This window comes from Vanacampus margaritifer, chromosome 1 (assembly GCF_051991255.1).
Source record: "Vanacampus margaritifer isolate UIUO_Vmar chromosome 1, RoL_Vmar_1.0, whole genome shotgun sequence".
NCBI lineage: Eukaryota > Metazoa > Chordata > Actinopteri > Syngnathiformes > Syngnathidae > Vanacampus > Vanacampus margaritifer.
Genome location: NC_135432.1, coordinates 55,240,216 through 55,266,251, shown reverse-complemented (window position 1 = coordinate 55,266,251; position 26,036 = coordinate 55,240,216). Strand labels below are relative to the sequence as shown.

The following is a 26,036-nucleotide window of genomic DNA, read 5'->3' as shown; positions in this document are numbered from 1 at the left end:
ACAGAACTCCCCAAGGGACACGTCGTACACCCAAATCCACAAATCTGTAGGCTTGCAGGGCAAGCTCCCATGCACCTTCAAGGACCCTGCCAAGGATGGAGAGCTGGTCAACTGTTCCATGGCCACCACATTGCTCCTCCTGAATCTGAGATTGGACTTCCTGATGACCTCTTCAGCACCCCTGAATATACCTTACCAGGTAGGCTGAGGAGTGTGACACACCCTCCAATCCCCTTTCTTAAAAAGGGGGACTTCCACCCCGGTCTGCCAATCCAGAGGCACTGTTGACGATGTCCCTGTGATGTTGTAGAGGCATCAGCCCTCCAACATCCAGAGCCTTTAGGATCTCCGGGCGGATCTCAATCACCCTTGGGCCCTTACCACCAAGGGCTTTTTAACCACCTCTGCAATTTCAACCCCAGAGGATAGAAGAGCCCACCTGAGTCCCCAGACTTTGCCCTCCTCACTGGAAGGCATCCCAGTGGAATTGAGAGGGTCTTCAAAGCATTCTCCCCACCGATTCACGACCACCCTATGAATTTGCACACAACCACTGTGATTTCATTTTCAGTCGACAACAAGTGGCAAAATGGCCGCCCCCTGAGATGGGTAAAAACAAGTGGATTCTGCTGCTTAATTCATCTTCCACAAACATAATATTAATCAGAATGCCGTGTTTGGACTAGAGGAGGCACAAGTGATGCAATGTGTCACATTCTGTGAACTGCAAGTATACAAGGGCATCAAATTGTTCTTCAAGTTAGACATTTATTGAACTCATCAACTACACAGTGAAACTCTGTAAATGCATCTCATGTTACTCGCATTGAACCTGGAGAACAACAAGGCTTGACCGACATCGCTGGAGCAGAGACAGGCGAGGAGGAGGATAGGGAGGAGGCAAAGTGCACCACTGAATATCAACAGCAAAAGATACAGGATACCCTCAGTCTTCCTTGCTTGCATGACAGGAGCAGCTTGGCAAGTCAAACCCATGACAGTCCGAGTGACAAAGCAGGGAAATGACAACAGAAAAGGCTGAGGGCAGAGGCCCTTGTGTATACACCAGCAGCTGGCTCTACTATCCTGTTCCAGTGATGCTGTTTACCAAATACAGTGCCGAGAGGAACCTCTAAAGGTCAAACAGGGACGCTGCATGTTACAAATAATGAACATAGAAAGTGCCTGTTCCTTCGTCCATAACTTCATTACTACAGGAGCAACTAGTTGGTACAATTTTAGTGATGAGACGTTACTTTATTTCCTGAAAACAAGTGACGACGCCTAGCTGGCTAGCGCTAGCTGCTACATCAACATGTCAACTGGACTTGAATGACTCTTTAAACTTCAGTGTGCTTACTCATCCTCGTGGCTACCAAACGGTCAACACCCGGCTTACTGCTGCTTCATTGCAATCATTTTTGTCTGGCAGGACACAGATATTCTCCGCTCCTCAAACAAACATTCACTTCACTTAACTTCCAAATACTTTGCTTCTCACTGAACAGAGGTCTCGTGAGGTACCCTGAGATGTCACCCGACATGCTGGCTTTTTGTTTCATGTCATGCATGAACAACTCTTTTGAAGTCTCTCAAAAATTCTAAAGAGAAAACAAAAACGTACCCGGCAGTGTGCAGTTAAAGAAGTACGTATATTTTTCCAAATGCCAAACGTTACCCCTATAATGTGGGATAAAAAAAATACGATAATCAGATTTTAATTGTAGAGTTCTCCGTTTCTCTGATCAAACGAACAAAGGCTGGATTGTAGTATGTTTGTAAAAGTCTTGATGTGTTGGGTGTGTGTGAGGCTGAAATCGGAATTGTTAAACCTGTTAAATATCAACAATCGCAGAATGATCGCTAATTAAAAAGTAACCTGAAGTTCAGCTATTTTCAGATACAAATAGAAGAGCAATTTGTAGAACATGTCTTCCAAATAATTTTCCACCCCAAAAAAATGACAAGAGAAATGCAGTATACGTTAAAGTGGAAGTCAATCTTGAACATTTCGTGACAATTATATGTTATATGTGACCTCACTAGTCTAAACATGACATTCTAATATTACATTTGTGGAATATGAGTTATGAAGCAAAATCCAGCCGTTTTTATCCATCTCAGGGGGCGGCCATTTTGCCAATTGGTGTCAACTGAGGATGACACCACAGTTTTTCGGGGCTCAGGTAACGACCAATCACAGCTGACCTGTTCTTTGAAACTGAGCTGTGATTGGTCGTTATCTGACACTTGAGCAACATTGATGTCATCTTCAGTCGACAGCTAGTGGCAAAATGGCCACCCCTGAGATGGATAAAAATGGCTGGATTTTGCTTCATAACTCATATTTCACAAATGTAATATAAACCAGAATGTCATGTTTAGACTAGTATTCAAATTCATAGGTTTCCAAACTAATCTAATTGCTTTTAGGGGTTAACAGCATTTGAAGTCATCTGAGGGCTTAATACACGTGAGAAAGTATCTGTTACCACCTTCAACCAATTGCACTGGCCTGCCTGTACCTGTCCCACTTCGACTGCTGCAGTTGAAAATACACGAGTGTGCACATTCTAACGCGTTGCAAGATATAAAAATAACACTAATCTTTTGCTTGGACACAGTTTGTAAAGTGTGAAAAAAAAGTAGAGTGAATTGAGGGGAAAGAGTTTGCATAGTTGTAGAGTAAATATGCAGTTGAGTCAAGTTTAGTGGGACACACTGCTGCCAGAGTAAGAGCAGTTGGTTATATTTGATTCTGAACCTCACTTCATGGCTCGTGGCTTTGTTAGGAAATGCCAGGAACCATTTCTACCTCGCAGCGACTCTGAAATAAAAGCATGTTTTTTCCCCCCTTCTTTTTTGGCAAAGGCTTACTCCACAGCGGCCAGGAACTAAAACAGTCATAGATCAACAACTGCTCTCGGGTGATGACTTTGGGTTTTAATCTTTACATTTTAGACTGGAAATGTTAAGGTTGAGGTTAAATAGGCCGTGAAATTGGTGCAACTGACCAACTGGAAAGTTGGATGATTCAAAATAATACCTCCACTTTGTCATGCTTTCCAATATCTTGCAGACAAAAAAGTAAGACAAGTATGATTTGCATATATCAATACTGCTTTAGGCTAACCTACATGCTAATCAATAAAGATCCATCTGCAACTGTTTGATGGTCTGATGGTCACTTAGATTCATTTCAAATGCTGCAAATCAGTAGTTCCAGCTGTCTGGATATTTTTCCTGGACACGCAAACTAAACATTTTTGAATTGTTGCATCAAGATGAGAAGTGTGAGATAAATGAAACACAGACCACACAGCATTATGAAAAGTATCCAAATAGAATCATATCCAAATGCTTTTGTTAAATAGAATGAAGTGAAAACTGAAAAACGATACTTAACAGGATTACTACTAAAATGAGAAAGGATTTGGATTTCAAATTTCAATCAAATCTCCGGCCTTCCTTTGTGGAGTTTTGTTGTTCTCCCCTTCCTTGCAGATTTGGAAAAGCAAGATATTCCCAATTCATAGCTGTCTTTGGGACAATTGCTTGATGATGTCATCTGCCATCTCTAATAGTTATTCTAGTAAATTTGTTGTCTTTTGTGACCCAAAAGTCACCAGCCTACGACATTCCCCAAATTTCCATATAATCAGAAAAAAACTCAGTGTTAAGGTAGATTTTTTGGGCGATTATCATCAACTAATTTTTGCATTTGTGGTTTGACAGGTCACAACAAAGCTGAGCATGGGAACACATTGTTTTGGTTTAAAAGAAAAAAAGCTTTCATTGTTCCAGTGAAAATTTTATTTATACTCTTTACTTTTGTACTTAGTTACAATATGCACTTAAAAAAAAATAAATGTTTTTTTTACTTTCGCTGAAGAAGTCGAATCAGTATGTTACTTATAGCAAAAGCCCTTTTTTCGGTCAAAAAAAAAAACAAGTACTGAGCGTGAGTAATTGAGCACGTCTTCAAAATGACCAAAAATAAATAAACAAAAACAACACTTCCCCTTCCGTAATATGGTATGCTGGTCTTGATTGTCTAGGGCAGGGGGCAACGTTCATCCTTTTGTGCGGAAGCTAATTATTGTGTAAACTGCAATCCCACACAGAGGACGTCAAAGTTCATCGAGGCCACACACACGCACACCAGACGCCCCTCTCAAAACACTGGATTTTCGACGGCACTGTTTGCTTGCGACCCGTCGGCTCTAGGACCCGGCAGAGCAGACTGCCACAGAGGCATTGCAGACAGCGCGTTTGGGAGGTGTAGTGGAAGAAAGGCAAGAGAAACGGAGTAAATGAGAGCACTTTTGTCCAGATTGTTGAAGGACTTATCAACTTAAAGTGCCGCCGAATCAGCTCACTAGAATGAGACGGACACATTGTTGAATTCCTGTCCAGGTAAATGTTCGCGTTTCGTTCGCATGGTTAACTATAAGAGGTCGACAGCTAGTCAGGGTATGTCCCCATTGTACTTACATGGGATGCGGTTATTCTCACCCGAGCTGCCCTGCTAGGCCCCAAATCCTTTCTGTCGCTTAATGCAAGCATGGAATGTACTACTTTCCCGACCCGTTGGCTGTAAAAGTTACTTTAAAGTCAGGGAGGCACGCGAGTCTCGAAAGCGAACTGTAAGGGTGTACTGTACTGTATTTTCCACAAGCAATTGAACGTCTCTTCAGATGTTTGCTTTCTGACAATGACTACTTTTTGAAACGTAGCCCTCAGGCCCACTTGTAACTTAAACTGTGCCCCTCTTCTACATTCAAAATGCTGCTGGTATAGCACTTTAATAGTCCACGAGGGAAAACTAATGAGATCAACAAGAGAGCGGCCCATTCATTGTTATGAACACCGTTTACGCTTTTATAATGCACGGGCCACACATAACATTAGCTTTCTTAGCTTGTTGTTGCTCTGCTCCAACACCCACTTTTAACAATGCGCTCATTTTTACTTGTAAACAATCGCAACAATGTGCTGCTATTTAACTTGTTGACAGCAGTCGTGCTATTTTCTTATTATCTTAACTTCTAATCACCACATAGGAAGTATTGCCACCGTTTAGACTCCCCACTGCCATTTGGAGTTCATGAAAAGGCTTGAATATTATTGTTGCGTTCAAAAACTTAAAAATTGTTTGAATTTTGGATTATGTGCTTACTTATAGCTATTTGACTGTATTGTGGGCAGTTTTTATTGTATTTTTTATTTTACTATTGCAACACAGCTTAAGTCTTGTTTATAGCACGCTACCTATTAAGGTGCTAGATGCCTTTTAAGTGCAAGGTTATTTTTGAATATGTAGCCTCCATATGTGTGTAAATATGTACCACAGCTTAACGGTTACTGGAAACACTTACTTGTATTTGGCCAAGGAAAAGCTGTGTGAATCCTTATTGTACTGTCTGTTACATATGCACATTATGTTGTCATGACAGCTAACTTTTGCTCTATATACATAATAGCAGTAATGTATAACATGTGATGGTAACAGTGAAACGTTTCAATGACCAACATTTGGTTTCCTATTTGCCTTCTCAGAGTACAACATCCCCAGGCACGTTATACCCTTTTACGCCTTTATGTCGGAATGTTTTTGCTGGTCATGAGACTACGTCTGTCCTGTGCACATGGGGCCTTGCCATATGACCAGCGGAAGACACAACACGTCGGCGTAATGATGTAGCCGGTGACTGTTTGGCGCTGCCTGTTCTATTTAGAAGATATCAGCCGCCTCCCACCCAATCCCTGTGCTCTGACGCAAATGTGCCATCAGGCGCATGCAGAATCTGCGGAATGCTGTTAGAAATTTTGTCCCTGTGCACAGTCAGACGTATTGTGTCCCATTGCGCCACAGGAGTTGAGACCTTATCATTGAGAAGGATACGCATCTCACAATGGCCGCCCACTGTTGGCGTCACGAGCGTACGTACCCTTCTTCAGTTTGTGAGGGCCCTCTGAGAACATTGCAGCCTGAGGCACCGATAAAAGTTCTTCAATTGATCTTGCTCACATTTACAACCAGGTCAGGAATAAAGATTCATTACGGAATCTTTGTAAATAGAGGTATGTGAAGCTCTTCAGGACACTCCAGACTTAGAGTGGAGGGATGCTAGTTAAAGTGCATATAAGTTGTAGAAAATGATCGTTCCAGTCTTCTCAGTATTGACGGTCCATCTTGGATTTGTTCATATTTACAAACAATTCTTCTACAGGTTGTCAATTTAACCAGAAAATTGTATTTAAATCTGTCCCAAGATCAAACCTGTGGAGTCCCAATGCCTTTATCAACCATACAGGTAGATTAAGTAATATTTTAATATTATGAAAACTGAAAAAATAAATGAGCTACTCACCTTTAGCTTTGCTGACTGAAGTGTAGCATAACTGAAGTTAACTTTACTGTAATGAATACAGAATATGTGTAAAACTGTGGTTCTTAACCTTGTTGTGGGGATTGAACTCCGCAAGTTTCATACATGCATTCGCCAAACCCCTCGTAACTGGAAAAATTAACTTTTTTTCTTCTTCCCAAGTACAAAACCTAGGTACAGTATATGATTTCACAAAATGAACCATGGCCAGTTGCACGTAAAATCGCTGTGTTCAAATAATAAAATCAACACATCATAAATTTCACTCAACAATAGGAAAGCCTATCTCAATGGAAATTTACTGCAAATCAATGTAGCTTTTGCTGTGGCCTTACAGAGATAAATTAAGGAATGCTAGCCTTCACCTTGGCCACTCATTACTGTATGTTCTCAAACAAAGTCTGTTGCTTTAATTCGTTTATATTTCTACCATCCTCAAAGGTATCGTAACAAACAGTATGAGTTATCTCAAAGGCTGGCTATGATTTGGTGACACCAAAATGCTGAAAGCATTGTTGTTGGAGAGGAGTCTCTTCACATAATGTGTCAACATTCTTCCATTTTCAGCGTACATTCCGTTCTGGCGAGACATTGTATTGAGCAGCCAGGACTGGGACGAGTGTATGACTTTTGTCACTATGCTACTACCCTTATGACTTTAGGGACATTCGGCTTTAAAGGTTAAACTTGACTTCTGAGTAATTTTCATTTGTAAAGTATGTTCAGGGAACTTCAATGAGGAACTTAACACTCTCTATATGACCAACCATTACGACTGTCACTGTAGGATCCATTTCCCATTACCAAGTGTGCGTGATGGATGGTCTCACTTCAAATGTTGTAAATACTTGAGTAAAAGCGTATACGTTTTGTAACTGTAAACCAGCCACTGACTCTTGCCTGCCACAGCAGGAGCAGAAAATAGAGCATAAACAAGTTTACGACCATTGATCTGTGATGAAGGAAGTAGTGTGGTGGGGTTGGCCTGAATTTCTTCCTCCTGCCATAAAGACTTGTGACTGTCCTTGCTAGTTCAAGTCACAGATGCATTGTGTGTGTTTCTATGTCTGTGGGATCTTTGCTTCATGACACTGATTTGCATTGAATGAGTTGGCCCCCAGAGCTGGAGCCAGAAAGATGAATGATTAAAAGCCGCAGTGACCGTAAGGCAGGCAGGCGGTGGCGGCGCAGAGGCCTGAGGACCATGTGACCCGCTGTCAGGGTACTGGGTTCATTCAGTGGCTGCAGCGCTGGCAGCAGCCCATTTTTTTCCACACAGGCCGCAGTAGCAACAGGTCGCTCCCATTAAAACAGCAGTACTCTGTTGTGGCTCCAGAGCCGCTCTTGTGCATGTGTTGCTTTTTCGGCTGCGGCGACATTAAAAAAATGTCAATTTAAAAATGTGTTAACCTCAGGGGACTATTTCAGTTTTCACTTTTTAAGAGATGCTGCTGAACCTGGGAACTCTCTGCACCTTTTGCTTTTGTTTGAAAATAAAACAAAGATATGTAAAAATTTAACATTTCAGTTATTTTTGAGATTTTGGAGAGAGAAAATACTTTAGAAAACTGTAGCTGGCTACGGTATGACCCTGTGAGCTTCCATAACTTTTTGTTACAGTTTTATTTTTTATTTTACTGCCTAAGATTACAAAAAAATCAGCTTCAATATTTTGCATATCTGAAAAGTTGTTCAAAAATCATATCCTTTAAGACATTTCAACAAAGCTAGAAGTTTGAATTTGTATTGTTTTTTTTATTTTTATTTTGATGCAATATTTTTTTTTCCTTTCTCTGAAAAACGAATATCGGCTCTAAATATTGGTTATCGGCCTCCTTGGCTACGATTAATCATTGTTGGTATTGGTCCTGAAAAAAGAAAAACATTGGTCTATTTCTAGTGAAAAATTTAGAATCTGTTTGTAATAGCTGCCTCCACTAGAGTCTAACGCACCAAGAATTTAGAAAATGGAATAATTATTTGTTCTGGAGAAATTGATCATTTTGTGTGTGGGGTAAAAATTGCCCTTTTATGGAACGATTTTATACAATATCGAATATCTCCTATAACATGGGTCAACACCGAGTGTTCCGCAGGCCAAAATTGGCTTTCTGCCGATTGCATTTGCCAGCCAGATGACATTGATGGGAGGAAGGGGAAAAAAACACGCAATTAAAGATGTCAAAATATTCATGGTATTAAAAGTGCCTCCATATTGTTGTAGCCTTGTTTCAGCACAAAATAATGAGCCGTTCTGCTTAAAATGTAATTTTGCATAGCAAGTCCACTTCTGTATTTCAGGTTACGCAGTCAATGGCATGCCACAGCCAATCGCGTGCCCGCATTCACTATACAGGCACGCCATTGACTGCCTAACCCCAGTGACGATTTGACTGCACAAGAAATACACTGATGATTGGCTGACAGGCCCACGAAACATTACTTTGTGAGCAATGTAAAAACAAAAGACATTAATCTTCTGTTTAAAGGGGGTTATCAACCCCCCATAAATCTTTACAATATGTTCTATGTGCCCCAACTAAATTTCCATTCAGTCTGCTACTTGGCAAACCTCTGCTTGGATTAACTGACAAGTTGAGCTAAAAATATCTATAAATAAGATCATACAGGCTGGAATTCCAAGGTGTTCTCCAAGTCGACTCCTTTCAAATTGTCGTTTCACGCTGACGTTTCTAACTGCGCCACATGGCCTAAAAACTCGATTTAAATAGCGCAAATTGAATATTATTTGTGAGAAGAGCAGTGTGGCTAGTAGAGTAAGTGGTTGTACTGTACTCTACTAATCAATTGGTTTCCTGATCATGTATTTGTTATGAAGTGTTTTAAGTGGTCATTCCATGTTTTTTTGTAGAAAACTTGTCACGTTGCTACACCAAGATCTTATCATCGTTTGTGAAACACAACCTCACTGCAATAACAAAAAACACAGATAATTAAATAACCCCCAAACTCTTTTTGCTCATTGATATGAGTGAGCACAACAACAGTAAAATGTGTGTTTATCACCTCGCTCAGTGAGACATTTATTTGAGCCCAGTGCTGTACTGATATGATTCGTAGTCTGTCAATAGTCACATCCACTTCCTGTTATTGTCCCTGGCAGTAGGCTGGCTGAGGCCGCTCACACAGAGCTCTTTTGATGGATTTACTCTGATGGAGAGGCGGCAGACAAATTGATTTCAGTGGAAGGGCAGAGATCGCCTGGTGCAGTGTGTGACATTTGTGTGAACAAGTCGGGAAATTGATCCCTTCTATTTCTCCTGTCCTGCGTTCAAAGCTGTATTTAAGAGGTAAATGGAGGGAAAGGTCAATTGGTTTGTCATAGTAGCCTCGCAAATTTGAATATTTGTAATCACTGGACATTGGGAAGTGCTGGAATTGTTGCTTATTTTATATACTGTACAATCACTGCACAACACGTTTGCTACAACTAAACAATCGATTAACATGTTAGTGATAGTATATTGAAAACTATGGTATGCCTTTACAAAGGCATTATCCATCAGTCCATCATCTGAACATTAATTCAGAAGTACTTATTTTGCGGTATGTTTGTTTATTATTGTAACCTGCCACATTAGGAGTCATAAGTATTCTGTGTCTGTCGCTAAAGAGATTTTTATTTATTTATTTATTTTGCATTGAACACGAATCAGTTTTTAATTTGGGTCACCATAAAATATGTCCATCTCTTTTCATTTCTGATTTGTCATATTTTCTTAATTGAGTCTACGTAATAAACATCTTGTGAAACAATCATCCACTGTGAAAATCACAACTAGTCTGCTAAGAGATTTTTGATGTACTGCTCTTGTATTAAATATCTATCAGGTTGTGCTTGTATACCCAAATGTTATATAGCCAACCCGCCTGTCCTTATATTATAAAATCATTCTTGAGTGTGAGCAGGTAAGACCTCTGCTATTACCTAATTGCATACGGAAGTTTGCACTGCACTTAGCAGAGTAAAGTGCGTCATATGCGTCAGTTACTTTGGCTGTTATGCTCACATCAGGCAGGCAGTTTGTCTGGACGAGTTCCAGCAGCATTTCTGCGTGCTTGCGCCATAGGTCAGCCATGAGTAAAAACAACAACACTCACAGATACGGCAGGTAAAAGTTGTTGACATTCTTGGACTAAAGCTATTTATTATTTTTTCAGTCAGCCAAACCCTTCCTTTGTAAATAGTCACGTCACGCAGTCATCTGTCAAGAACTGTTCTTTTTCGGGAACACGGAAGGTATGTCTTTTACTGCACCAGCTCCTGGGTCTCATTGCTTGTCTTCTGAGTTGACCCGAGGGTTAATATTCAGACCAGTGGAAAAAATGTTCCACCTCCAATAGAGGGCTAATTTTTACCTTTTTCCAACTAATAGATAACCACGGGCCTCGTGTGCTGGCGTAAAGTGAAGAGAACTTGGGAAAGCGAAGTGACCCTCCCTGTGGAAATCCTGGATCCTCTACCCTGTCCACCAACATGACCAATGTGGTGATTGTCAAGGAGGGATGGCTGCATAAGAGAGGTACAAATACATTTTAAATGTTGGTTTTATGTAATATGCAGTTCATACATGTTCATGTTAATTGTTTATTATCCTTAGTACAGAAGTTCCTCTAACACAGTCTTAATTTTAAAGACAACTACATAATATGTGACAGATTGTTGTACTTCACAAATCACATTTTTGAACATTCATTGAAAAAAAAAAAACTCTCTTAGGAGGGATGCTGGTGTCTTCATTTTTTTAATTGGAAGTTTAGCATATTTCTAGAAATTCTTATGTTTTTCTATCCTGTTCTTGCCACTGGCCTTTCGTTCGGAATCAGTGTCGCAAAAAAGTCTCACATGATATGCTGGTGAAGTTTGGTGCTACTTTAAATGTTTGTCTGGATTGTACAATCTTAAACTTAAGGTGTTTTACTACTACTGTTGTACTTTTGTAAATAACTTTGGTTATGATATGCTTATAAAATATCCTGGGATGATAACCTTCAATTGATAGCACTTACACAGTTGCAATTCAGTGGCAGAATATATCCACACATTTACTAGAAACTGTCCCAGGTGTCCAAATCCAACAAAGTAGCGGTTAAACAATAAACAAAGTAGAGGAAGCTGATGCTCAGAAACCTCTTCTGAACAAATATTTTGAGACAAGACAGTCGAACAATTTAGCAGTTATATCAAACCTCATTTGTAACTAAGCTGGAAGAGAGTATAACATAATTGTGTATTGCGTATAAAATGCTTTATATCAAGTTAAAACTGAAAGACATTTCTTTCTTGGTTCTTATTGCAACATTTTTTGGACGTTGCAGGGATCATTTACACGATCTTCGACCCGCATTAAATATTTCACAAAAAGTCATTTTCACCTCAACTTAGGCAACTGCCGAGTATTATACATGAGTGTTAAAACAATTCCAACTCGAATAATTACTGAATGCTTAAAATGTAAATAGCCATCCAGTCTCCTGTGGGCTTCAATGAACTGCTCAGACACAGCAGTGTGGTGTGGCGGGTGTTAGTCCCGTTGTTTGGTTGAAGAGGCATTCCTCACATACCTGCTGACTTTTGAGTGCTTTATGTGTGCGCACTATCTCAGTCCTCAAACCACAGCTGTCTCTCAGAGTCCACCACCACCACCACCAGAGGCAACAGTAAATGTGATAAGCAAACTGTCTGAGACCAGTGATGACTCTTAAGGCCCTGGGCCAAAGAACCAGGCTTTTCCTGTAAGTAGGTAAAACCGTGGCTTGGGCTCAGGGGATTAGATGATGGAGAAGGTCACAAGAACATTTTTTGGAACGCCGTACCAGAACTGCTGTTGGGTTGGTTGCTGACTATATAAGTTATTGAACATTACATTTTGAATGTCTTAAAATATGTGTTGCCATATAATAGTTGTAATGAAGATAATAAAAAGATAGTGATTTACCATCTACACTAAAATGTAGAGAGACGCCCAGAGTTTTAGAAAAACACAGTTTTACACTCCACTGTGAGTCTTTGCGGTTGGCTCCATGTGTCTCCTAATTCAGTGGTCCCCAACTTTTTTCCCACCACGGACCGGTTTATACAAGTCCACAACTTTCGCCGACCGGCAACCCAGTGGGTTGACGCGGGGATGCTTGGCTGTTCGGCGGCTGATTAATAAAAGGCTACAACAACAAACGCAAATCCACTATGTAAAAGCTCTATTTTTGTTTGATCCGTCCACAGAACATTTTCCCAAAAGAATTGTGGCTTGTCCAGGTACTCCTTGGCAAAGGTTAGCCATTCTTTTTTTATGTCTGTCTCAGGAATGGTCTTCCCCATGAAGCCCTATTTTTGGTTCGGTGTGTAGCTTATGGTACTTCTTGAAACCATGATCCCAAACCATTTCAGGTTGGCTTTCAGGTCTTTGGATGTATAATGTGGTGTTTTTTCCACCATTCGCACCAACCGTTGAAGACTTCTGTCATCAATTTCTCTCTTCCACCCCACATCCATGGAGGTTCTTGACAGTTCCATTTTCGTAAAACTTCTTAATAACATTATGCACTACTAAAACAGAGCAACAAAATTGTCTTTGGAGATGGCTCTATACCTTTTGGAGGTCTTGTGTTTTGCGAATAATTGCACTTCTGGTGTCCTCAGACAGCTCCTTTGTTTTCAATATTTTGACAAAAGAAAAGGGGGTAACAGGCGGCTTTTTAAAACACCAAAGTCGTCATTCATTGGTTAATTCATGTCAATTGGGCACAGACCATTTAGAACAGGTAATTCTCATTTGTGATTTCCCAAAGGTGAGTCAATGTGTTTCCATACTTATTTACAGGAAAGGGTGCCAATACCAGTGACAGAGCACATTGTAAGTTTTCTATTTTTTCCCGCCCATTGTTTATTGCTATAAATTGTGTGTGTTTTTTTTTTTAAATAATTTGGTCTTTCAGATAAAATACAAGTTCTCTATAAAAAAAATAAAATATTTTAGTTGATACATTATTTTTCAGAAGGTATTCCACATTGTGTACTTTACCTTGATGGGTGCCAATAATGGTGAGCAAGTCTGTAACAATAAATGCGAAGCCACATTTTTATTTAACTATATTAGCAGCGGCCTCCTTAATGTGCCAAGTTGGCACATTTAAGAGATAGATAGATTTAAGGAGGGCATGATATGTTGGCGTCGCCAACATAACAAAGCACCACAGAACAAATCTAAAGTCCATGAATAACTCACTCATCATAACGAATAATAAATTAAGAGCCGCTCGCCGCAGAGCCCATCATGCGTGGGAAGTCCATGCACCTTTCTTTTTCTTCTTGGTCATAATCTCCTGTGTTGTCTCATCACTGGGCTTTTTCTCCGTTGCAAAGAAACTTTCCAAATAGGTCTGTTTTTTTTACTCATTTTGCTAACTTGTCGATTAGCATCAGCGCTACGCGACTGAGATAATTAGCATCTTGACAAGTTTACATGAGTCAAGAGTCCGTCGCAAACAGAGCGAATCCGGTCACTTATCCAAATAAAATATTTTTAAGCCTCGGCTAATGAACTAACCAGAAGTATAATACGTTTTTTATTCTTTCAACTGCGGCCCGGTACCAGTCCACATCCTGTGGCCACCTCCCGAACCTGTTCCGGCGGCACACATTCTGTGCCCTTCTTTTGGTCTTGTTCCGGTGACGCAGAGGTTGCGGGCACCTTCTGGTCCTCTCCCCGCAGGGCAACCACTGCTGCAGCCGCCTCTTGTTCCTGTTTCGGCGGTGCAAGCACTGCTGCGGGTACCTCTCACCTGGTGTCCGGGACGCCTGCCGGACTAGCTCTGATGGGCTATGTTTTTGGGCCGTTTGGCAACCGGCCTTTGAGGGCGAGGTACTGTTGTGTTCTGTCTTAGTTATGTATGTTTTTTTCCTGCAAGCTTTCCATATTTTTTAATGGCACATAGGTGGGGCAACTGAGCACGGAGGTACACACCTGTGGGCAATTGGTAATCTGTTCCTTGTTTTAAGGCTCCCCCAGCATACCAGCTGGTTGCTGGTTCATTCCTCTGTTTGCAGTGTGCATTCTGGTTTTAGTCTTGGGTTGCAGTCCGGTCGTCCTGTTTGTGGCAGTGAGTTTGTTTTGTCTAGCATTATTCATGAGTTGTTTGTACTTTGTAATTTATGTTCCTACCCAATTGGGTAGCACCTTTTGTTTCATGGTTTTGTTCTTTTATACTTTGCAATTTTGTTTGCTTCTTTAGTTTTTTTGTACTATTTGACTATTTGAGTTTTCCGACGAATTGTTGCTGCTTTGGGGTCCAACTAATCACAAACCATGACAGGCCCGGTCATCTGTCGCACCAAGGCCTGGTTGCAGAGGGCGAAGTCACAAGCTCTGCCAAAATGTGTTTAATTCTGGGTATGTTGTCGTGAATGAATGTCACCTGTAGCATCGCCCTTCACTTTGCCTTCCTTAAACTTAGAAACTTTAAACTCGACACATAACGGACCATTTTTCAATGGCTTAACATACAGTAGATCAGATCTGTTGAGCACAGTAGTCTGGTCCTTCATTAGCAGAATCTTCATTAATTTTGATTGTTGTTTTAATTAAAGAAAATGACTGGCATAGCTCTTGCGTCAAACTGTTAGAAAAAAGAACAGCAATGTCCTTTTAGAGGAAGACAACGGTTTGATTGTAAAACTTTAAAACTTGTGTTTGTCCTTTGTTTTCTCTGCCCTCCTTCATACTTAGCTAAGTGATATACAGATCGAATGATCAAAAGCACTGGTAAAAATGTAACTAAAATAGCTGTGAAATAGTGACTAGTAAGTAAACAGTCATGCTGAGTTGCTGAAAATGTACTCGTGCACTCAGACATGCTAGGTTCAAACTGTGACGGCCGTCTACTTGTGACGTTAAACAAACAACCTTTCAGGAACAGTGAGTTGGCACACTGTCACAGTCGAGCAGCTGTGCCCTATGAAATGTCACCCAGAACCTTTTGCGTTTTTGATTGGGGGACGTTCGCCTGACTTCTTGACAGCAAGGCTTTTCGTGTCGCATCACTGTCATGCAGCCTTTGCCCCAGAGCCACCGCACAGAAGGTGAACCTGTGGTAGCCATGTCTTGCTGTCCATCACCTCAGCATCTTGCCTCACAGGTTGCGCCTTGAAACAGGGGTGACTGTGCTGGTACCACCCAATTGCCTTGCTGCTCCTTGTGGGTGTTGTAACAGCTTTGCTTTTACCACACTCGAATGTGCAATGCTCATTCTGCTCACTCAATATTGATTACAAAATCATAACCCTTCACAAACATTTTGTAGACCTGGTCAAACGTCAAACTACTTTGTTGAAGATGATATTCCTTGGAGTGGTTTGGAGATCCACGTTCTAGACAGGGCGTGCTTAATTCCTTCTTTTTTCATAATTCTTCAGTAGTTAATTATCTGGCTTGGGCACTCTATTTTGGAAGGACAGATGTGGAATACAGCTCTAAGAATTAGACTATTATTAATATTTAGTATATGGATGTATGCACAGTGCATTGCTTATTTATTTAGAGGTCCTATTGCCAGTGTGACCCTTTAAATGTGCCTGTGGCCTCTAGTGGGCACAAGAATGGAGCAGAGTGTTATTTCTTTTGGCAAGTGTGTTTTTCTAAAGTTCCTGTCAAAGCCAGAGCATCATCCAACATCAAAGATGCAGATTGTGGGTTCCCTAGTTTCCAGGGAGGTGCTGTGGCCAAGAACTCAGTGAAGCTCAACAGAACAGCGCTTGCCTGTCCTCTCCTTTTTCCTGGCCCTTGTGTGTTTGACTCATTTGCTTCTTGACAAGTATAAAGAGCCGGCCCCCTCGTTAGACTAACGAAGGCCACAACAACTGTTGGAGTTGGGTAGAAAGCTCAGCTGGCTCCAACTCAAGCGGGAGGGGTACAGTGAGATGGAGAAGGAGGGTTCACAGCATTAGATATTGTGAGAGAAAGATAAAGGGGCAGACAAAAGAGTGAGACAGAAGTTAAACAGCGACTCTGTGATGTTCCCAGAACATTGTTCAGTGACCCCGTCCGCCTCACAAGAGTGCATAGATGTTGTGTGTGAGATGCTACAGTTTCACTTCTCATGGCTCTGATTTGGAGCTCATCAGCTGATTGGTTCCTTTGCCGGTCATGCGACTTATGGACACCCACGAGCGATCCGCCTTTCCAAACGAGACCTTGTTGGTGGTCCAGTAGATGGCATGACAGAGTGGGCCCAGGGTTTGGGGGTGGAGAGTGGCTTGTTGGATAAACTTCTAAGTGAAGCATTTTTCTGCATATTTCACAATTACAAAGCCACTTGCAGCTATTGAAAAACAAAAAAAAATGCCAAGTTCACAGGTACAAAATAGTTTGACTCCAAGCAAATGTGATACTTCCTGCTATTTCGAGGCTCTTAATAGCAGTTCACGTCATAGTTGTGCGATATAACATTGGGTGCACAATGTATAACAATTTTGGCGTGGTTCTTAAAAGGGCACCAGAGTCTGTTGTTTGGTACTCATCCACTGTGGGCAACTGTGACTATGTTTGGACCAATTTACTCCTTTATTGCTGGGCTCCATGTCATAAGTAAACGTGAAATTTTTCTGCTCATGTTCTGCTAATGAGTTTCCGCTCCCATGTCAAACACATATTTGCTGTCGCATGTGTAGTTTACATGTTGAAATTATTTGGTTATGGTTATGGCTGTGGTTTCAACAGCCTGTAAGCATACTTTACAGCGCACTGTGCCGAAATCAGAACCAATTTCAAATGACTGACCAAACGGTGGCTCTTTAGTAAACTACAGGTAAATCCTCTTTGTTCATTGCCATGTCAGCAAGAAAAAATATTTGGTAATACTAATTTAAAAAAGGAAAAATGTACAGGTTGCACAAGCACAAGTCGATGAAATTTTGTATTTGCATTGTCTCGAATTTTTTGGGGGGAGGGAATGGCACCCTGTAGGCAGGGTCCGGCAGCAGAGGGTGTCACACTAGGAAGCCAAAACTTTCTGGCCGCCGGCATGGGGACCCCCTGCTCTCTTTAATCGGAAGCAGTCTTCCTGCTAAATGTTGTGTAGAGAAATACATTAGTTGGGTGCAGCTGTCTGCTGGTTGGTGTGCATCACAGGGGGACCAGGAGGGAGGTGGCACCTCTACCTCTCACCTCTTCTCACGGCAAGCCTACCTACTCTTACTTTTCTATGCAGAGTTCGTCTGCTCGCCTTTACCAATGCGTTCAGCAGAGATTAGTTTCCTTTCCATGCTGAATATATTAGAAATAGTTTTTAATCATCGCGTTAACTTCTTATTTTTGTGTTACATCCTGTCATTAAGAGTGTAATGCACTAATTAGCTTAAAATCGCTTTTCTCATTTGGCATGCTGTTACCGGGTTAGTTAAACCATATCCATAGACTGCTTGTTTACCCAGAGAAAGGGGGCAACTTTCAACCCTACTGTGGCAGGGGGAACTACCCACAGTCTCTATGGTAATCAGCAGGTGTCACTCACCACAGAGAAGAAGCGAGGGCTTTCTTATGAGCGTGAGAAAGAGGGGCAGCCTCCCTCGCGCCCCCACCCTGCTTCCTTCCTTTTTTATCCTGTTGGGGTAGCAGCAGCAACTGCAGTGATGGAGAGAAAGATGGGTAAAAGGAGGGGATAGAGAAGGCTACACAGAAGCAGGGGTGGCCCTTCCCTGCAACCTGTTAATACTGCTGCCAAAACCCTGGCATTGAAGTACCACATCCAGCTGCATAGGAGCAGGAAGACCCAACAAAGTGGTTTCAGAAGCAGGATGTGAGATATCATAAAGATGTAAAGAGGAGGGAGAACAGTTAAAAACCTGTGGCCTGTGGGCCTAATAGTAACTTTTATTGGCACAGTGAGATAATGGATGAGTAATGGGTGTTCTTGCAATGCGAGAGGCCCAACTCACAACTCTGCGCCCAGTGCATTCTAGAGTTGCTGGTTACTTAGGCTCAATAGTGACCCCTTGCATCAGGAAGACCTCTTCTCCTCTGGAAGCAGGCCGCCTATGGCTCATTGAGATGCAGGGCACTTGGTGGCGGGCTGCAGCTGCAGCCGACAGGCAGAACACGGCAGAAAAGGGCTGAGGGGATGGCGGGGTGGCTGTGGAGGGGGGGACAACAAAAGGCACCGACCCCCCTCCTCCAATGCTATGGAGTTTAAATTCTCTAATCCTCCACCTCCCCCTTTCCTCCATCACCTCATCCGATTCTCACCACTCACACAAACACACATACTGTGTTCGTGTAGTTCGCACTGGCTCCTTTCCCTCTCATCCCCAAGCCATGAATGGCCAGGCGCGGACAAAGACCAACAGCAGCCCCCTCAGGAAGTCCGACCTCTGGGTGTGGGCACTGAGAGCCAGATTTTGTCTGATGCTCTCTGATACCTCTCACTGTGTTAGGGCACATTCACCCGGTCGTAGTTTGTCTCATCACAAGGAGAGGACTTCAGTATTTTTGGAGGAGCGTACGTGAATCCTTTCAGAAGTCGTATGACAAATTAGCAACATTGTTCTTAATTTAGTTGTGTCTTTTCGTGGGTGATACACTGACTTGATGAAACATATCTGAATTGAAGATAGATAAAAACATTTTGATTGTTCAGTTACATGAAAACCATCATTTTTTGGGACCTTCAATTGCAAACATTTTAGAGCGTCTCAAACGGTCTCAAAGTTGATGTTTTTTCTTGTGCATCACGCAATCAAAATAAATGAAATAAATGTGTTTTACCAAAGTCTTTACATGTTACTGAAGGGTATTCAGATGGCTGTCAACACCTGTACATGCAGACAACTTTGGGATTGTTTTGACAGAAAACCCTGAATAATTTTTTCCATAAATGGAAAATGAATCCTCGCCATTCCTGTCATGTAAGACAGACCAAACTGGACTCAAAAACTCTGTTCCTTTTCCCCGCCTTCACATTTTTACTTCATTAATCCCCCTTTGTCCATTGATCTTCACTTCATTGTCAATGCCTCTTAATCTGAAAGTAACATATGTACCGGTAGCTACAGTTCTGAGTCCCGAACGACCGGCACAGGCGGTGTTGAACAGCACGTAAAGTGACTGCGTGTGCTGTTCACCGCTGCCTCTGGCAGTCGATGAGGGATGAAATAGAAGAAAAAGACTAAGGCAATCTGCATTTAAATAAGTGCATTTCTCTCATGTACTTTTTCTATCAATGATGTTTTAAGTCCACTGTCTGGTGTACAGTAGTTTCCTTTCATGAACCTTGATGTAGTGAATGATTTTTCACAGATGTTTTGCAATAACTTTTGACGTCTGTCCTCATTTCAACTCTGTTAAAATTGCAGACCATGGATGCATTGGTCATCTGATTCTTCACAAGCGTGGATATATAATATAAACAAATATGACAACTTGCCCTCATGTGCAGCTGTGGCCAAACCTGTTCTTTTCCTGCCTACCTTGGCATGAGCCAGTTTGGGGGTTTGAAGGGTGTGTCAGTGGCAGGTTGTGGCTCTCTGCACACTGTTGTACAGCAGTTGGCAAATAAAGATGAATTCTGTTTGTTTGGCAGTGGGTCTCTGTTCATTATTTTCCACTTTGCCCAGCGCGCATCTCCGACCTCAGCAGCTGCTTGTCATGTAAAGACACTCCATCAGTCCCTGACAGCTCCTCCCATAGACACACATAGAGTACACACCGCTTATACACACTCTGCTCGCAGTTGTACATATGTGGGGAACATATGTAGTGATCTGTCTCACTACTCTGCTCAGTTCTTTGCACACAATGAAGCGTTCTCGCCCCCTCTACTTGAATCATCTTTCTTCTGGCATCAAATCTGTCTTCTGCTGTCAAACAACCAGTTTCATTGACTAATGCTTTACTGGCAATGCTTGGGCTCTGTCTTTTTCATAGCGTAACTGTGTCACAGCAGTTTTTCACTCAGGCTTGTCATCATAGGGATTGTCGCTAGTTGCTCTGTCTATTGGCCAGCTTCCTGTATTGGAGGACACAAAAACAAACAAACAGGTGGTTTATTGGAAGACTGTAATGATGAGCTAAAAGCAGAAGGCTCTCAAGTTGTTATAGGATCCATTGTCAATTGTCAGCAGCACTCCATACTTTGTGCTGCACTCTAGAGTGGATGTATTTACTGTACTTTGCAAAGCACTGACATGTCATGTAGCATTACCTTTTGAAAGCTACTGTAGAGCACTGAAATCATAATTGTTCCTGTTAAATGATGAATGTGGACAAGTGTGTGTTTTCACAGAGCCCACAATCTCGAAACTGCAATGTAGACAAGTACTGTCCTGTGTTAGTCAACAGTTAAAAAAAACAGTCTCACTTTTTGTCATGCCATGGCAGGAGAGACTCACTGTGTGGAAAGTAGAGTAAAAGTGGAAGGGGAAGTAGTGTAAATAGGAAGCTCTCAAGGGTCATCTTTGTTTTTTAGGCAGTCTGTGGGTGAAACGTTGGAGGGGTGTGGAGTTGGGGGGTGTTTGCGCTGCAGAATTGCAGACTTACTCATACTACCGGATGAGACTACTTCCATTCTTGTCAAGTGATCAGCTTAGTGGTCGCAAAGGAAGCTGTGCTGTACACCTGTCGAGAGCCTCTATGCCCTTGTCTACTATTGTTTCACACAGAAAGTAACTAATGTAATGGACATATTAAGGGTTGAAAAAAAATATTGATGCATCAACGCATTGCAAAAACTCCCCTACCAATTCAATATCGATTCAAAAACTTCCCCTCTTCACAGTTCAACATTGATTCAGTAAATCCTCTGAATCAATTCACCTCTTGGACGTAGGGAGGTGTGTGTTGGGGGATGTTGCTTTTGAATCCGACTAGGACCCAATCATCAAAAAATCGGTTAGCCACTCACCCCTGCACATTGGGCGATTTAGCATAGATGTGATCTATGAAAGTCTATATCGCGTTCTAGGGTCCTCATACATGTTGTACCGTGTCACTTTTTTAAAAATCCATAAAAAGACAAATATGGGATTGTCAGCCAAGACGCAGGTTGCTACACTAAGAAGACATAGGCCAGAATAAAGGTCAAAATGAAATATTTGGGATACATTGAAAAACTGAGCTCGCTCCAATTCATTTGAACGTACCTGGCGAGATACGTACACCATTCGGCTGTATTTTTTTACCAAAAGCTTCACCATTTCATCCACAGGTACATAGGAAAGGAAAAATATGGTTCAGTATTGTTGTAAAACACAATATGTGGACTATATATGCTGTACTATCGCTTGGCGGTGAGTGGTGGGCAGCCGTGTCTCGTTCACTTACAGTATAACCTAGAAATGGATTTATCACCTGTGTGAAAGCTTCCATGCATTTTGATTGGCTACAATTTGTGACGTTGCCAAAATTGCTGAATACTTTCGATAATTTTTGTTGCCGTTTCAGAAGGCTTACACGACGACATGCGCTAGATTACCAGGACCCTTTATGTGGGAAAGGCTGTGTTTCATGACGGATCAAGATTTTTAACATGTACAAGAAAAAAAAAACAGTGACAATTTCTCTCCAACACAAAAGTCTTTGTACACTAAATTGTATCACTACAGCCAAAAGAAAACCATTCAACAAATCAGGAATCATTTTGGGCTTGGAACGGATTCCACAAGGGATAAAAAAAAAAAAAAAAGAATATTATGTACATAACAAACAGTACTGGTAAAATGTGTATGTGTGTGTCTACACTTCCCTAAATTGACATCTAACACATACAGTGGAACATTTGAGGTGAACATCACCTGAGCTGCATGTAGGCTCCTACACGCTCAGAGTTTCGACCCCAAGTGCTACATTCCTTCATGCCCATGTTCTGTGTGTGGCCTCTCCATAGTGACCAGACAAATTGTCCGTATTGCCATTTATATCACAGTTACATAATTGAGGCGCAGCTCCCGTAGCCCAACTAGTCTAATTTCTAAGAATGTCCATGTGACTAAGGCCACTTCAGCTAACAGATATACTCCATGAGTAGCTAGGCTGCCTGAGTATGGCCTGACCTGTTCTTAGTGCGCAAAAGTGCATTGACAGACTTGAATTGGACCACAATATTTAATTTCCAGTCCTCATGCACACCGGCGCACGGCTTGTTTGCACCCCTGCATATAATAAACAAGCCACAAATTCAACTGTAGTCATAGTTAACAGAGGTCTAACTCTCCGCAGGGCTAATACAAAATCTCACTGATTTATTCTTTCAGGTTATATTCAAAGTCGAGTTTTGATAGATGATTTTGAAATCAGTAAATAATTATTTATTAATTATGATTTTAAAACCCTGGAGAACCCACGGGGTCAAATTTGGCCCCAAAAAATCTGCTACTCAAATAACAAAGACCTTTTTTTTGTTTGTTTTACAAATTTAACTTCAAAAGTCCAGAGTGATGAATATGAATATGAACGATGAATATTGCACTTACATGAGCCAGAGTGGTGGTGACAAGATGGCTGGCAACATGCTGTTTTGTTGAGCTGGAAATCAGTCCAAACAAAACCATCTTCTCAGCAAACCATCAGATGGTAAAATTGTGGGGTTTTTTTTGTTAATCTATTTCATATCATGTTGCAGAATGCCTAGTAGTATGTTTTATATATATATTTTGATAAATTAGCAACTCTGAGCTAGTTAAAAAAAAAGGGTTAAAATTGAAAAAACATATATTTTGGTGTTCAGTGAACTTATAGCAGTCATTTAATGTATAATTCATAATTTTCCAAAGAAGAAAAGGGTTCTTGGGTTCTCCAGGGTTAATATCAGTTAAAATAAGCATGATTTTTGTTTTTCCATTAATCACTCTGCCCTGCTGAAAGTATTTGTACAAGTAAACATCAGTTTATTTGAAGAATGTGAATAAGAACTTACTGAAAATGTTGTTTGGATCTGCCCTGTTACCTTTGTTTGTAATATTGGTGTCACATTATGACATGTCAGCATTGTGCACATACTGTCCTCAGTGTGGACTGGCATGGATTTTAACTTGGGGATATGGGTCAGCCAAAAACTGACCACAGAATGAGACACCAGCTGGAGCCTAAATTGCCAGGGAAAGACAACTCGTTGTATGGTGGACAGCTGATACTTTAGTGACTGTATGGATTCTTTCTTACCCATGTTAGATTCCAACTATTTGCCTACACCATGATGAAGTCACTTTGACCACCTTGTGATCAATTAATCCTCATCTTGAAAACACCCTGAGGACAAAAGTTTGACAGATGACACCGTGAATCTGATCTAAATGGAATACGTTTGGTGCAACATTGCAAAGTCTGCAGAAAACCAGATGAAAAATGATGTTTTGTGTGGTGATGTGAAATATGAGACATCTGCTGCAGATTGAAGACAAAGGTATATTGGACTGTGGGGCAGATGTTTTGTCTTCAGGCCATCACCTTCTCAATAAGTCTTGACAGCTCATTTAGAGAGTGCTTCACTTCACCTCTTTTCCGGTCAACTTTGCCAGAATGTCTATACTTTGCTTAAGTGTCCTTTTCCTTTCGTTCCCTTGCGTCTCATCCTGGAAATCTTTTTGGACTTCATCCCATTAGGGTTTCTTGCTCTTGTCATTCTGCGGTCCAAATAAATGTGATGCAGGAAGAGGAAGTTCATAATTTTATGATGTCAAGAGTTCAAATCTTAAAAAGTGACAGTCAGTCTGTGGTAATTGTTTTTTTTTTTCTTTTTAAATTATTTTTAAGAATGAATACAAAATGGAGATATATCACAAGTAACTGAAACAGTTACCAATTTTAATGTGTGCCTAATAGGGCAACAGAAGCTTATATTGACAGATACTCTGTTTCTCTTTGTACCACACACGCACCACTTCTGTGTTTGAGGAAATGGGGCAATTAAGGACAGCTTGCTACGACTCTGCATGTGGCTAATATGTGTCTCCATAATTAAAAATGAATTACTCTTTTCCTTTATAAATATTCAAGTCCCACTTCACCGTGTGCCGCTGCCTTGCTATGATACGATACGTAGGCTAGTTTCCCCCCATCTGCACAACATCTGGTGCAGCATTTCCTGAAGCATCACCAGAATAAATTGAGTTTTGTTGGAAATGGACACGCATGACTTGACGTTACGGATGTTGTCTTCAACTCGAACCGGCTTTTGGCAAATGTATTGCTGCTGTTTACAAAACCACTGAAACAGTGGACTGAGTCACACAAAGGCTCTACTATAGTCAGATGCATCTACGTTTTCCACTTTTCTGCTACCTACCGGCATGATACTTTTTTAACTGGTAGAGGTGGAAAAGTGATATAATTCAACTTTGTTGTCCCGAGCAAGGTTGTTTTAGTTCATGAAAAAAGAACAAATTCACTAAATCTAAAATTGAAAATTTGTGTTGAAAAAGAATGGTTTAAAAAAAGAAAAGCAAGTGAAAATGTCCTTCCTTTTCGTCTTTGACAATTAAATACGTGACAGACGGACAAAGATACGGGTCCTGACTTGTACTAAAAACCATTTGTCCTGCAGCTGACCTACAATCAAAGAAAGATGGTGACAAGATTTTTTTTCCAACACTAGAACAGCATAGTAATGACCACATTGCAGGAAGGGTTGCTTGCACCTTGGGGAATTCAAACACAAAGAGAGAGGACAATGCCTCAATGCGTCGAATTACCGCAGAAGCATTTGCACATTCAGAAACAATATACTGCACATTGTTTTTTGCCTGCCCAATTGTTTCTTCATTATTTTGCTATATTTTTCATCCGTAATTTTGATGCCCTTTTTCCCCCTCTCATTTCAGGAGAATACATCAAGACCTGGAGGCCAAGGTATTTTCTTTTAAAGAGCGATGGTACATTCATTGGCTACAAAGAGCGACCGCAAGATGTCGACCAGCTGGAAACGCCTTTAAATAACTTCTCTGTAGCACGTGAGTATTTGCTTTCAATGAAACCACTGCATTTCCCCCAAAATTCCTGGCAGCTCATTTTCCCCATACTTGCATTGTCGTAACAGTTACCGACTAGTACATTCACAAATAATTGCTGCAGATGTCTACCTTACTTAAAGAGTAATTTTATTAGGAACTGACTTTAAACTTCCAAATGCATATGGGATTGTGGTGTAACAGTGACCTGTCTGATTAAACCACCTGTCATTAAAAACAAAGAGGCAATCCAGCATCACAAAATGCCTTCATAGGGATTTCCCACAAATCTCAGTCAAATGTTTATCATTTTGAAGAAATTTCAAACTGAATTCACTTTTAGTTACCCAAAGTTGAGCCGACTCCGTGGGCTGATAAGTCAGCAATTAATAAAGCAAACCAATTAACAACTAATATACTGTACTTTTTTCAGTTCAATAACGCAAGTAAATAAATACAATTTGAATCTTAATCAAGACATACTGTGCTTATCTATTTCGTTTCATTTGAAAATATATATATTTTTTTGAAAGTACTGTATATAATAAAATGTTTAAAATTAATGTCGGTTAAAAAACGTATTAGTTAGACCAATACCAGTGCGAGTATTCACTCGAGTACTCACCGATGCAGAGTACTGATACCGTTAGTACTTGTGGTGCATAAAAGTTCGATTAGAACAATGGCAGCTA

General features: G+C 41.0%; 1 protein-coding gene across 3 annotated transcripts in view; it reads left to right on the top strand.

Annotated features, from left to right (window-relative positions):
* Positions 1-4,143: 4,143 nt before the first annotated feature.
* akt1 (v-akt murine thymoma viral oncogene homolog 1) overlaps positions 4,144-26,036 on the top strand; it is a 37,964-nt gene continuing 16,071 nt past the window's right edge. The window contains exons 1-3 of one of the 3 annotated variants that reach the window (XM_077555361.1): positions 4,144-4,416; positions 10,790-10,936; positions 25,219-25,347. In XM_077555361.1, coding sequence (XP_077411487.1) covers positions 10,891-10,936; positions 25,219-25,347 — 175 coding nt within the window. In that variant the 5' untranslated portion in view covers positions 4,144-4,416; positions 10,790-10,890. Of the gene's footprint in view, positions 4,417-10,789; positions 10,937-14,484; positions 14,514-14,726; positions 14,804-25,218; positions 25,348-26,036 lie in introns of those variants that run through there. The other 2 variants (XM_077555360.1, XM_077555362.1) reach the window with 2 other exon arrangements.